This window comes from Alternaria dauci, chromosome 10, assembly GCF_042100115.1.
Source record: "Alternaria dauci strain A2016 chromosome 10, whole genome shotgun sequence".
Classification (NCBI taxonomy): Eukaryota; Fungi; Ascomycota; class Dothideomycetes; order Pleosporales; family Pleosporaceae; genus Alternaria; species Alternaria dauci.
Genome location: NC_091281.1, coordinates 1,631,070 through 1,643,494, shown reverse-complemented (window position 1 = coordinate 1,643,494; position 12,425 = coordinate 1,631,070). Strand labels below are relative to the sequence as shown.

Here is a 12,425-nt window from a genome sequence, read left to right as displayed (position 1 = left end):
CCGGTATGATATATTTGAAGTCCGAGACGAGAGACATTCCGACTTCCTCGACAAGTATACCAATAATCGAGCCAACGAAACTAGTGCACCACAATTCCTCAAGTCTGTTCAGGAAATTCGGGCGCACCATTTCCTGGTCTTGGGTTGGGATGATGAAGTAGGTGCGTATAAGTGAAGAGTCTGCACCCAGGTAGTTATGTCCTACGTAGATAATTCTTCCGGGGTTTTGTCGAAAAAGGCGCATCTCATTCAGGATCCACGGGCGTAGAACAGTGTTTCTGAAGAGGGCATACGGGTTTCCGTCTGCGCAAATGTCGTATGCAGCAAGAACTGTGATCTTCGTGTAAAGTGCCGAGAACGCTGCGACTTGCGCGATAAGATCGCCTGAAGGCAACTTCTGGTCTATGGAGATGATATCAATGAACAGATATCGAATACCGCGCTGCTTCGCGACGCGTATGACGCTGGCGATATTCCGGGAACCTGACATGTGTAGATCGCCGTCCCAGCGCCACGAAACGACTGCGACCTGATCCGGATTGTCAAAGGGTATCTCCACCATTTGCGTAGGGAGATGTGGCGGCGTGCCATCTTGGCCAATGACACCGGGCAGTAGCTTCTTCTCGTCGATGTCCTTGATATCAAGTGCGAGCCACCCAGACCCAGCGTCCGTCATCTTGAGCTGCTTGGAATCTTCCAAAGTGCGAGGCTGGTGGAAACCTTATCGACATTGGTGTGGACCAGATAAATTTGACAAGCCGTAACTAAGATGGCGTTAGTCACTAAAGACGAGATGGAGGATTATCACGTACTTATGAACGCCTGTGTTGCAGATGATGCTCTTGAGGCATGTCAGTCTGGAGGTTGGGGGATGCTGACGCCTGCGGGGTAAATGTATTCTTTGCAACCGTGAGACATCGATGGATGCCTAGCCAGGGTGGACTCAGCCTCCACCGACGACCACAACACCGCGATCGTCCTTATGCCCTTCTACGCAGTGAATAATATAGGTGCTAGTCTGATTGTATTTTATGCGCAACAGAGAGTCCAAAGATCATTTGGAAATATTGTTTAGTCGTTAGCAGGACCCGAAGAGAAATATCACAGCTGCATCACAAGATTCGCCGGATCATTATAGGTGAAGTGATGGACTAACAACAAATGAAGATCTCCTCAAGCCCGGCCCTACCATCCGCCTACGCGCTAAGAAATGAAGCCGTCGCGGACCCTTTATGCACGCCCGCCCATTCCCCTGCGCAAGCGCCCTCACCTCAAAAACCCCACTCCTCCTTCACCACGCACACCAAATCGCTTCTACGCATAACACAACGTTATCGTCCATCCATGGAGATTGCCTACCCCGCACCTCTAACTGGCCCAGCATCTGTCGCAGATTAAGCGCTGCGCCACAGATGTGAACGGGCAACGGTCGTCGATTGGCTGGCATTGCCGCCTTGTTTCACGCGTCGATCTCTACCCCTGCACTGCAATCCACTGCCGTTGTGGTTGAGCGCTCGCCAACATGCCTTAAATTAGATGGGAGGGATGCGGGACCCTGGCGGGTGAGGATGACATTGGCTTGAGGCTGTGCTGGCTTCTTGATTCTATCTACGTTCACTTTCACTTTTTACAAATCTACTTGTAGCTGTCTAGCGCCACTCTTTCTTTAACGTCCCTTTTGTTTGCGCGCGTATCTGCGATTGCCATCCTGCGATTTTCATCCTGCGACAAGATAGCGCAGTTCCGACGATTCCGCGCATGCTGGCCTGACGCGACCACGCTCCTTGTAGACACGATACCGAAGAGAATACTGAAGCGACAAAAGAGCCAAGAACAGGAATCATGGCATTCAATTGTTCCACCGTCCCCGAGACAACAAACACAGATGCTGGAGTAGCAGGCGCAGGCGTACGTCCCACCAACCTACCATAATTCCAATACTGACCCATGACCCCCAACAGACGCTTCTATCCTTCATAATAACAAACATCCTCTCCATCCTCCTCTCCGCCGCCATCATCCTCCTCGGCCTCCGCAAATCCACATCCGCCCCCATCTCCCGCAAACTCCTCCAATCCTTTTCCGACCAACAAATCCTAACCGGCATCGGCATCCAATCCGTCGGGCTCGCGAAAATGAAAACAATGGTGCCCTACCACTTCTTCATCATCTGGCTGCTCTCGCTGCTCTCCACGGCAACCAATCTCGCCACGCTGCTCGCGCTCGTAAACGATTTTAAACGCGACTGGGTACTGCGCTGGATCAGACAGCTCCTCATGCTCATCAACATGTTCCTCGGCATTCTATCTGGTATTTTTATCCTGCAAACGGTGATGAAGAATATGGAGCCCAGACTCCCGATTGCATGTGTCTGGCACGTGCAAAGCAACGGGACTAGCTCCAACGCCGCGCTTTCCATCGCCGGCACCATCGCCGTCATCGCCGGCCAGGTCCTCACCTTTGGTTTCGCGACGTGGTACCTGCACAACCGCTCAAACCCAAAGTGGCTCAAGACGGTCCAGGTCATTGGCCTCTTCACTTGCCTCGCCATGGGCGTCGGCGCTACCATCCGCGTCGTGCTCGAATCCCAAGCCTTTGGGTCGCCGCCGGAATCAGTGCGTTTGGTGGGTCCGTCCGAGGGGAACTGGAGTTTTGGACAGTTGCTGCCGTTGTTGTTGTTGGCGTTGCCCGTCATCAATACGATTGAGATTGCGAGGGGGGAGGAGCTGAAGCCGAGGAGTAGGGTGGATGATGATAGTGTACCGTTGTTTGCAGGCGGAAATGATATGGAGTTTCAGCCGAATCCGCTGGTGGGGAGTGCGACGAGTTTGTTTCGGAAGTAAGGCCGCGGTAAAGATAGGAATGGAATGATATCAAGGGCGTTCTCGGGTGGGTTTCGATTTTTGTGTAGATACCCTGTGACCTGAATTTTACGATTTCAGATCTTTCATATATCCCTAGGTACTGGCACGGACTCTACAAGCTGCCACCTGTCTCCCTTTTGCTCTACTCCCACCGTCTCAATTCTCTTTGTACTCCCGCCACTTCCCGTCATACTTCCATAACCCCTCTGATTCGACACGACCAACTTATCCGTGACATTGTCCCTAAACGCACAACTATAATGCATATGTCCAAAAGCCCAGACCTTAACGGCCGGACTCATCCAACACACTTCCTTTGACAAATCAGAGCAGAAGCCAGAACTCATAGAACTAGAAGCGTGCCTTGGGTCTGCCGCGCGAGGATCAGTCGTAGGACAGTGGTGTGTCGCAATGATGATGCTTCTATGCTGTTCAGTCGCTTGGATGTGGCTGACTTGCTCGTTCAGCCACTCTACGTCGCGGCTATGTTCTGTGCAACTTCTCTCAGGCGTCCAGTCTTGTATGCCTCGTTCTTGGTTGTAGTCTTTCATTCTGGAACGCACATCTGCAGCTTGATCCGGTTGGATGCTACTCCAGAGTGTGCAGCCTAGTATTGTTACGTGCTCGTTAACGTCACACCGGTCGCGGAAGAGGAGGCTGAAGCGACCATTGTAGTCTCGTCTTGCGGTGTCCTCAAAATTCCTCATCTTCTCAACGGCGTCTTCAAGGGTCATCTGGTAGGCTTCGTGGTTGCCTAGGACGTAAAAGATGCGGCAGGTGCGGTTCTCGCTGAGGAGATTTCGCAGGAACACGAAAAGGCCATGGTGCCTGACTAGGCCTATGTCCCCGAGTAGGAGCAATAGAGTGCCGGTGACGTTGAGCTCGGTGTGCAAGTATTGTGGATTTGTGATTGGATATTCTAGGTGGAGGTCGGAGACGATGTGGAGTTGAGGGGCCAGCAAAGTCATGGTGGGGTGGGGTGTCTTGTGAGGGCTGTTTGTACGCAATGTCGTTCTCACGATGACTCTGCCTGATCCATGACCCTGGTTACTGCATCTTCCTTGAAACGGTGCATGAGCTTGAGTGAAGATGCGCTCGTCCCCTTAGCTTCGGCCTTGTCGATGTGGATCTAGTTGAACACTCAGGTACTCTGCGCATCGTAATATTATAAAGTTGGCGTGCAGCTCCTTACCACCGGAGTATCAAATTCGTATAGACTCTTCCACTTCTCGTGGCCGGACTCCATGACATTAATCTCCTCGTACTCAAAGGGTCTTTGCGCCCGGACGTTCTGGACGACAGCTTTTGCCGTGTCGCACAGGCCGCATGGGGTTCGGGTGAAGAAGGTGATGCGGCAAGCGAGCAGACGGGACGTGGCGCGAAACATGGTGGCGACTGATTGAACAACCACACACGCCGTAACGACTGCTTTGGGCGTACGAGACAGACAAGAAAGACCGAGTGGACGCGACGTGATTGCAAGCATGGAAGCTCAAGGCCCCGGATTAAGCTCGCGCTTGGACCCCAATGACATCGGTGACGGCTGATTTCCAGAATATTCCGAGCCAGCGGAACAAAATCTGGGGCATCGCAGCACCCAGCGCAGCGCGCATTCCACATAGTCACCCCTCGTTAGACGCGTCTCTGCACAAACCGATACCATGGCGAAGAAGTGTGTTCACAAGGGCTGCGGCAAGACGTACGACGACGACAACGAGGAGTGTGTTTACCATCCCGGCCCACCCAAATTCCACGAGGGGCAGAAAGGTAGGTCAGCGCAGCCCGGTACACGCGCATCACGACATGAAGATGCTAATATGGAAACAATTTCCAGGCTGGGAGTGCTGCAAACCTCGCGTCCTGACGTTTGACGAGTTCCTTGCAATCGAGCCCTGCACACGGGGCAAGCACTCGGACGTCGACGACACGCCCAAGCCAGAGCCCGTCGAAGCCCCCGATGTGCCCAATGGCACGCAGGTCAACCTCGGATCGCTAGAGGAATCGCTGCCGGCGCCTGCCCCGAGACTGCCCACTGCACAAGCGACGCCCAAGCCAACGGCCTCGCCCGCGCCGCCGCCAGAGTCCGAGGACGACGACCCTAGTCTGGAGATCAAAGAGGGCATGACCTGCAGGCGGAAAGGATGCGGCGCCGTGCACAAGGGAGGCAACCGCGAAGGCGAGAGCTGTGTGCACCACCCTGGTGCGCCCATCTTCCACGAGGGCAGCAAGGGATGGAGTTGCTGTAAGCGGAGGGTCATGGAGTTTGACCAGTTTATGAAGATTGAGGGGTGCAAGACAAAGGACAGACATCTGTTCGTTGGCAGCGGGAAGAAGAAGGAGGGCGAGGAGAAGCTAGAGACGGTCCGGTATGTCCTCTATGCCTTTTTCTCTTGCTGGCAGCCGCCTCCAAGACCAGTCGCTGACTACATACACAGACATGATTACTATCAAACCGCAACCTCGGTCGTCGCCTCCCTCTACCTCAAGAAAATCGATAAAGCAACTGCAGTCATCGACTTCCAGCCACAGCACGTTACACTCGATCTGCCGACTACAGATAGCAAGCGTTACCAGACCGAGTTCCCCCTTTTCTCGACCATCAAGCCTGAAGAGAGCAAGTTCAGGATACTGGGTACCAAGCTCGAGATGACATTGGTCAAGGCGGATGGCGCTAGTTGGCCTGTTCTGAGGAGCGACGACAAACCCACCGGAGAGAGGATACAGGTGGGTAGGGCGGGTATGGCGTGAATGAGGTTGTGATGAGCCGGAAGAGCTGCATAGACCAAAGATGATAGTAATGCATCAACGAAGTTACGTCCAAGTAGTTCATGCTTCACGATATACCAGATGCGTGATGTGGCTAGAACCGGGCAGCACCACGCGGTTGGACAACTCACCAGGATGGTCTCAAGCAAGTACATGTTTCAAACACCTCGCATCTGCTGTATGCAGCTATAGAGATCCGATTCTATTTCATTTCGAATAGGAACGGAAGAGTATAGAACAAGTGGAGGGGTGCTTATTAATCATGACGCACCTCGCGCTCCAGTTACTCCGCAATCATGCAATCAGGAACCGCCATGACACCACTGGATAGTCTACAAGTTTACTAAACATCATTGGTAAGGTACTGAAACGTGTAAGAGCGAGCAGCGAGCAAAGTGTAACGTATAATAAGTTCGCGTCGTCGAGGTTCCTTGTCATCACATATCCAATTCCATTTCGACTCGACTACCCCCTTCCAAACACCAACACTAACACCAACCATCACCGTCCAGTAACCACACACAAAACAACACCAACAACAATGCCCCTCTCCAAACTCATCGCCATCGTCGCCGGCGTCGGCGCCGGAACCGGCGCCTCCGTCGCCCGCAAATTCTCCACACACTACCCCGTCGTCCTTCTCGCCCGCAACCCAGAAAACTACGAGGCCCTCGCCCAAGAAATCAACAGCGCGGGCGGCAAAGCCCTCGGCATCAGCACCGACGTATCTTCCAAAGAAGACCTCGCCAAAGCCGTCGCCGGCATCAAACAAGAATTTGGTCCCGACGTCGCCGCCGCAGCAGCCATTTTCAACGCCAGCGGTGCGTTTATGCGGAAACCGTTTTTGGAGATTCCAGCAGAGACGTTTCAGGCTAGTTTGGGGGTATCGGCGATGGGCGGGATATTATTCTCGCAAGCGTTTTTGCCGTTGTTGTTGAAAGGGGTGGAGAGTTCGGAACACCCGCCTAGTCTCATCTTTACGGGCGCGACGGCGAGCGTGAAGAGTAATGCGCAGATGGCGAGTTTTTCGACGGGGAAGTGGGCGTTGAGAGCGCTGAGTCAGAGTCTGGCGAGGGAGTTTGGGCCCCAGGGGGTGCATGTGGCGCATGCGATTATTGATGGGGTGATTGATATTCCGAGGACGAAGGAGTGGTTGAAGGATATGCCTCCTGAGGCGAAGTTGAGTGCTGATGCGGTGAGTATGGACTGGAGGTTAGTCGGGTGCGAAAGGGAAAAGGGCTAATTGAGTGCAGATTGCGAATGACTACTGGTGGTTGCATACACAGCCCAAGACGAACTTTACCTGGGAGATCGATCTCAGGCCTGCGATTGAGAAGTGGTAGGATGATGATTGGTTACAAGAGGATTGTGGAGTGGATGTGGCTGTAACCTCTAAGTGGGATGTCATTAGATGAGTAACGGCCGGACGACGTATGATGAGCTTAATGACAACGCTTCTCGTTCCTAGTGTTGTACAAGTGTACCTCGCCGCGTTGGTCACGATTTCTAGAAGTACACTTGTGCGTCATCCAGGGCACCTTCACCTTGTATTCCCTCGGTCTGGGGATGAGGCAAGTGTGCGAGGGGCTTCTCGACGTAAAGAATTCCATCAGGCATGGCGTGTCGCTCTCTTCGTGCTACTGATATCGACATCTCGATTAGCAATACAGCGAGTATCATCCCAGTGACTGTTACACCGCGACTCAGCAAGGTATGCTTACTATTGGCGCATGCTGTATCCGGCTGCGATGCTAATGATTGGTAGATCAATATCATGCCTGGACTTGGTGGCTCGCGCTGGCTACTGCTTCTCGCCAGAGTCGCATGAGAAGGATGCGAAGACGTGCTCCGAGGCATGAACACGTTCATCTCGTATTGATAATGTATTTTGTTAAGCAATAACATCGCCGCCCCGTCTGCCGGTTGTACGATGCACGCCTCACAACAAACCTGATCCAGTCGCGCGTATTCAATTTCACATGTTGACTCCGCCGTCCGGACGACTCGAGACCACATGGTCGAGCCCGCGTCATCGTGATCGCCAACGCTCCGCGGACCAGACGGCTGGACGCGGTCCGAGCGCTTTCTACGGACGTTACTCAAAAAGGGAGTTGGGCGGCGTTGTCGTTCCCGGACATGACGTTCAGGGATTAGAGGCATACCAGATGCATAAGGCTGAAGATAGTCAGTAACATTTCCAACCTTGTGTCTCCAAAGAAAGTGCGTTAATTACCTCCTGAAAACGGTATGGCATGGACGAATGACACGCTCAAACTCACCCCGAAAACCTTGTGTACTGCGATTTAGAGGCGCAACGGGCGCGAAATTAATCCCGCGATGGCAGATAACGCAAGGTTCTACACCGATCAAGCAGGCGCCAGATTAGGAAGCTTGCAGATGATCTCACTCCTCAATGTCAGGCTGAACTTGGTCGCATGCGCATGCGCAACATAGCTCGCTAACCGTGGCGAGGGGAATAACGTCCCATCTGGCCTGACGTGCAAGTGCGGCGTACCATGGGTCGTCGTGGATCCTTGACAGCTATTCATCTACAACGTCGTTGAGATGCGGAAGCAGCGCATGTCGATGATTTTCCCGGCAACGAGGCATATGCTAAGGCCGAGCGATCGAGATGGACGCCGCTTTCAGACCCGCGGAGGTAAGACAACGAGGCTACGTCTACTGGCCGACACGGTCAGATCATATCAGAGGAAGCGATATGCGTAGCCGACTCGATGGGGCAATGGATGGACGAAGCGCTCGCATCATGTGAAGACGGTGCACCGTTCGGAGGGTTGCATACCACCATGGGGGACATGCGCTGGCGATGACGGGCATGGTACTGGCAGGCTAGAGTGAGGTGACGGTGAAGCGGCTGTGCTTACAGCCAAACGCAAACGGCTGGGCTTATTTGTACGTGCGCTTCAAGGCTTTGCGACACCTTACTACTGCATGCAGGCCCGCCCACGTGGCAGCGCCTGTTCTGTGTGCGACCGCCCATACGCTGAGCAAGCAGGAGAAGAGGGCATTTGAGAGACTAGGGGCCAGGCGGAATGTGGAGATGTAGCAGTGGTTCTGACCGGGCCACCGATGAACTGTAAACTTGCTTCGACGACCCCGCGGGGAGCGCAAGCTAGAGGGTCGTCTCGAGCGGCCTAGCTACCGTAGCAGAAGGGTAAGCAATAAGCTCGTGGCCGTAGAGCGGCGGCGGAATCGCGGTGACTGGCAGTTTGTCAGATGAAGCGATCGCTTAAATAGCTGTGTATGCTATGGCAGCGCGCTGCAAGGACCGGCGCCAAGTTGCTTTCGTCCCGTCGGAAGGGAGATCCAACGTTAATACCCGTGTGCCCGCAGCGGTCGTCCGTCAGAGGCCAGCCAGCACCGACTCTGGAACACCACGATCCGAGCGACTGCAGATTGTGCTGCGAGAGACGTTGGAGCACGAGACGATTGCGCAATACCGCCCGCCTGCATCTGCATCTACACAAAGTCTTCTGGTAATCGTCGGCCCCAGCAGCCCTGCACGGCGTCTCCGGCAACCGCAGCCATCTCGCCGGCCCGCACATCGCAGCAACATCACCCGAAGAGACTCGACAACACGCGCCGCCTCGACGCACCGCCTTCTTTCGTCGCTATCTGTTTTCGCCTGCCCCCCTTTTTTGAACTCTTTTGGAATCCTCGCCAACATTCGCGCACCGCCTGAGCTGGGCGCCGTTGCGCATACTCCCATGACCGGAGAGAATGCACCGCGGCTAACTGCAGTGCCTGTTTATCCACAACAACCACCGCCAGGGCCCCAACGGCCATCGTCTCCTCCCAGCCAGCACCAACACCACCAATCTCCCTTGACGCAGCTCTCACCGTCCACCGTCAAGGCCTCTCCGCAGCAGACTCCGGGTCCTCTTGATGCCGTCGGCGGCAGTGCTGAGCCCTCCGCAAAACGAGGCATGCGCTCGCAGATTGCATGCACCAGATGTCGCCGCAGCAAGACCAAGTGCGAAAACACCGGTCAAGGGACCACGTGCAAGGCTTGCGCCAACACCAACCGTGACTGCACCTGGGACCACGCAGCCGTCGCAAGCACCACCGCATCGGTGCGCCGCGACAGCACTGCTGACTTTGATGTAAGCCGTCCCTCTGGATGCTCCGGAAGCCGTTGTGCGTGCATGCATCCATCGCCGACAACAGGTGCTGGTTCAAGTCACGTGAGCTAGTGCTGACACTCCCAGGCCCCGCCCAAGAAGCGGCGCAAGCTGCTAGCGCCCTCCTCGACTACAGCACAACGCCCAGTCGAAGGCCTGGGTACGTATGAGGACGCTCTCCAATCGCCTCTGCTCACGCCCCAGGTCTGGGAGGAGCTGTTCGATATCTACGACAAGCACTTCTCTACTGACTTTCCCTTCCTGCACAAGAGAACTTTCCTGAGCTCCGTGCAGCAGCCACAATCAACCGACAGCCCGTCTGGTGCCAAGACTCCGACCAAGAGCCAATCTCCTCAACTGTACCCCCCTCTGTTGCTAGCGTTCCTTACTCAGACTGCTCGCTTCCACGACAAGCTCGTGCAGCAGACTGGAAATGACCCTACCAAGACGGCCGAGTTTTATGCTCAGGCTACGCGTACGCAGATGGGTACCGAGGCCTTTGGCTTCCCAACTCTGGAGAAGATCCAGACACTGCTCATGCTGGGCTATTACGAATGGACCAACCTGCAAGGCACCGAGGGCTGGATCAAGATTGGCCTTGCTATCAGATGCGCCATAGTCTTGGGTTACCCACATCTGGATGTCGATGACAAGGGGCTACCTGCGCCACTGAAAGATAGCGAGAAGGGCCTTTCCGAGAAGGATCAATTCATTTTGCGCGAAACGCAGCGACGGACATTTTGGAGTTGTTGTCTTATGGATTGCTATCTGAGCTGGGGGGAGGATCGGCCAAGGATGCTCACGCCTGACCAACTCCAAAGAACGCAACTTGTGTGCAGCGATGGCGCCTTCAACTTTGGAAGGAAAGCACGGACGCGACTTTTGGGCGAGGATGATGCTGCATACGAAGCACGGAGGAAGCGGTGGAACGAGCATACTGAGTGCCGTCGCAACGAACAGAATGGTGCTGATCAAGCCGACCCGCTAAATGGAGGAAAGTGGGAGATTGGTGAACACGAGGCAGAACTCACATGGTACATCAAAGCCGTCGTGATATTCGGCGAAGTGTCGCAATGGTCTTGCAAGCGGGGCCGAAGGTATGTGCCGTGTCGATAACATGACTGGGATGTGTTGCTGATAGTGTACAGACAAGAAGGCAAAACTCCCCCATGGCGCTCAACGACAGGTTTCAAGAAGTTGGAGGATAAGCTCAAGCAGCTGAAGCACGACCTGCCTGACCATCTCCAGCTAACCAAAGACAACACCGAAGATCGCATTTACAACAAACCGGGAAAGTACGTCTCGATACACGCAATGTACACGCTGTGTTTCGTCTGGCTTTATAGAGAGTACATGCCCACGTCACCGTGGACGTTGGCGTATCCTCGCGGCCCGTTGGATGAGCCACTGATCGAAGAGAAACCCCCGGATCCGGAGTATTGGATAAAGCAAGCCAAAGACTGTTGGAGAGCCTGCTTGGACTTTACGGATCTACTCCACACCATTGAAACGTCGAGGGTTCATAGTGATCTGGTGCAGACTCCTACGGTAGCCTTTTCTTGTTTTGCAGTAGGGATAGGAAGTAGGTGGTATCTCACTCTTTTGATTGAATATTACTGACAATCCCAGCCATCTACTGCCACTATTTCCCCCAAATGGATCCCGACGGCGTGCTCTCATCCCGTTTGAGTCCCAGAGCTCACGATATTGCAAACGGCTTTCTACTTCGCATCTTGAGGCGTTTTAAGATGGCTCGCTCCTGGCTTGTTCAACTCGCAGAGTGGCAGCGATACTATCGTCGGGAAAAGAAAAAGTATAGAGAGCTGACTGGACAAATTGACGATTCTCCGAAGAGCAACTCGAGCGATGGTATCGCCAGTGGTGGGCTCAAAGATTACGCGCAATTCTTCGAAAAGTCGCACAAGCAGTTCGGTGACATTTCAAATGACAACAACAGCCAATGGTCCAACAAAGACAAAGATCTTGCGGACGTCAGACTAACACATGACGAGGATTCCACGGAACGTACTCTACCTACCAACATCGCTCCTGTCAAACGTGAAGAGCAAGGGGTACCCGATCAGAGATCAGGTCAACACCCTGTATCACAGAATTCCTTTACCGCCGTGAACCGCAATGGAGTTCAGACATCCCCAGCCACTCACACACCTACATATACGCATCAAACAAACGCGCCGTCTTACGACTCAAATCCCATATTGCGTTCCGGAGCACACACCTCATCGCAAAGCTACTCCTCATATCAATACGGCAACCCGTCTCAGCACACCATACCCACATCACGAACCGGCTTCGATACCGGCTCCAACCAAGACCATCTATCAGGCACTACATCCGTCCCAATACACTCCGTGTACCAGGAATGGCAGACAAGACCCCAAGAATTGCACGCAGCCAGAGTGGCCATGGAGATTGACGGCGCGCAGACGTTTACTAACAGCTGGGCTGGTCCGGTCATGATGAGCGACAACGATCACCCTTATGACTGGGGGGCGACGACGGTCGACTTTACGAATTTTAATACTGTGGGCGGGAACGCGGGGTATTATCCGGGTGGTGCGCAGAACTTCTCGTATCCGCCGCAATAAAGGGGGTGTGGAGGAGTGAGGGGATGTTCTTTTCTATTTTTTGC

General features: G+C 54.1%; 5 protein-coding genes across 5 annotated transcripts; 4 read left to right on the top strand and 1 right to left on the bottom strand.

The window, feature by feature from the left end:
- Positions 1–1,842: 1,842 nt before the first annotated feature.
- ACET3X_009952 (uncharacterized protein) lies at positions 1,843–2,843 on the top strand (the record flags this gene model as incomplete). Its single annotated transcript, XM_069456124.1, has 2 exons — positions 1,843–1,908; positions 1,962–2,843. The coding sequence occupies 2 exons, from the start codon at positions 1,843–1,845 to the stop codon at positions 2,841–2,843; spliced, it is 948 nt and encodes a 315-aa protein (XP_069302785.1).
- A 1,036-nt stretch (positions 2,844–3,879) lies between these two features.
- Positions 3,880–4,251, bottom strand: ACET3X_009951 (uncharacterized protein; the record flags this gene model as incomplete). Its single annotated transcript, XM_069456123.1, has 2 exons — positions 3,880–3,993; positions 4,057–4,251. 2 exons carry the CDS (start codon positions 4,249–4,251, stop codon positions 3,880–3,882), a joined length of 309 nt encoding a protein of 102 aa, XP_069302784.1.
- A 274-nt stretch (positions 4,252–4,525) lies between these two features.
- On the top strand, positions 4,526–5,612 carry ACET3X_009950 (uncharacterized protein; the record flags this gene model as incomplete). Its single annotated transcript, XM_069456122.1, has 3 exons — positions 4,526–4,631; positions 4,699–5,230; positions 5,300–5,612. 3 exons carry the CDS (start codon positions 4,526–4,528, stop codon positions 5,610–5,612), a joined length of 951 nt encoding a protein of 316 aa, XP_069302783.1.
- A 559-nt stretch (positions 5,613–6,171) lies between these two features.
- On the top strand, positions 6,172–7,458 carry ACET3X_009949 (uncharacterized protein; the record flags this gene model as incomplete). The annotated part of the gene is made up of 4 exons (XM_069456121.1): positions 6,172–6,825; positions 6,884–6,969; positions 7,293–7,341; positions 7,396–7,458. The coding sequence occupies 4 exons, from the start codon at positions 6,172–6,174 to the stop codon at positions 7,456–7,458; spliced, it is 852 nt and encodes a 283-aa protein (XP_069302782.1).
- A 1,900-nt stretch (positions 7,459–9,358) lies between these two features.
- ACET3X_009948 (uncharacterized protein) lies at positions 9,359–12,381 on the top strand (the record flags this gene model as incomplete). Its single annotated transcript, XM_069456119.1, has 4 exons — positions 9,359–9,754; positions 9,860–10,869; positions 10,921–11,354; positions 11,402–12,381. 4 exons carry the CDS (start codon positions 9,359–9,361, stop codon positions 12,379–12,381), a joined length of 2,820 nt encoding a protein of 939 aa, XP_069302781.1.
- Positions 12,382–12,425: the final 44 nt, after the last annotated feature.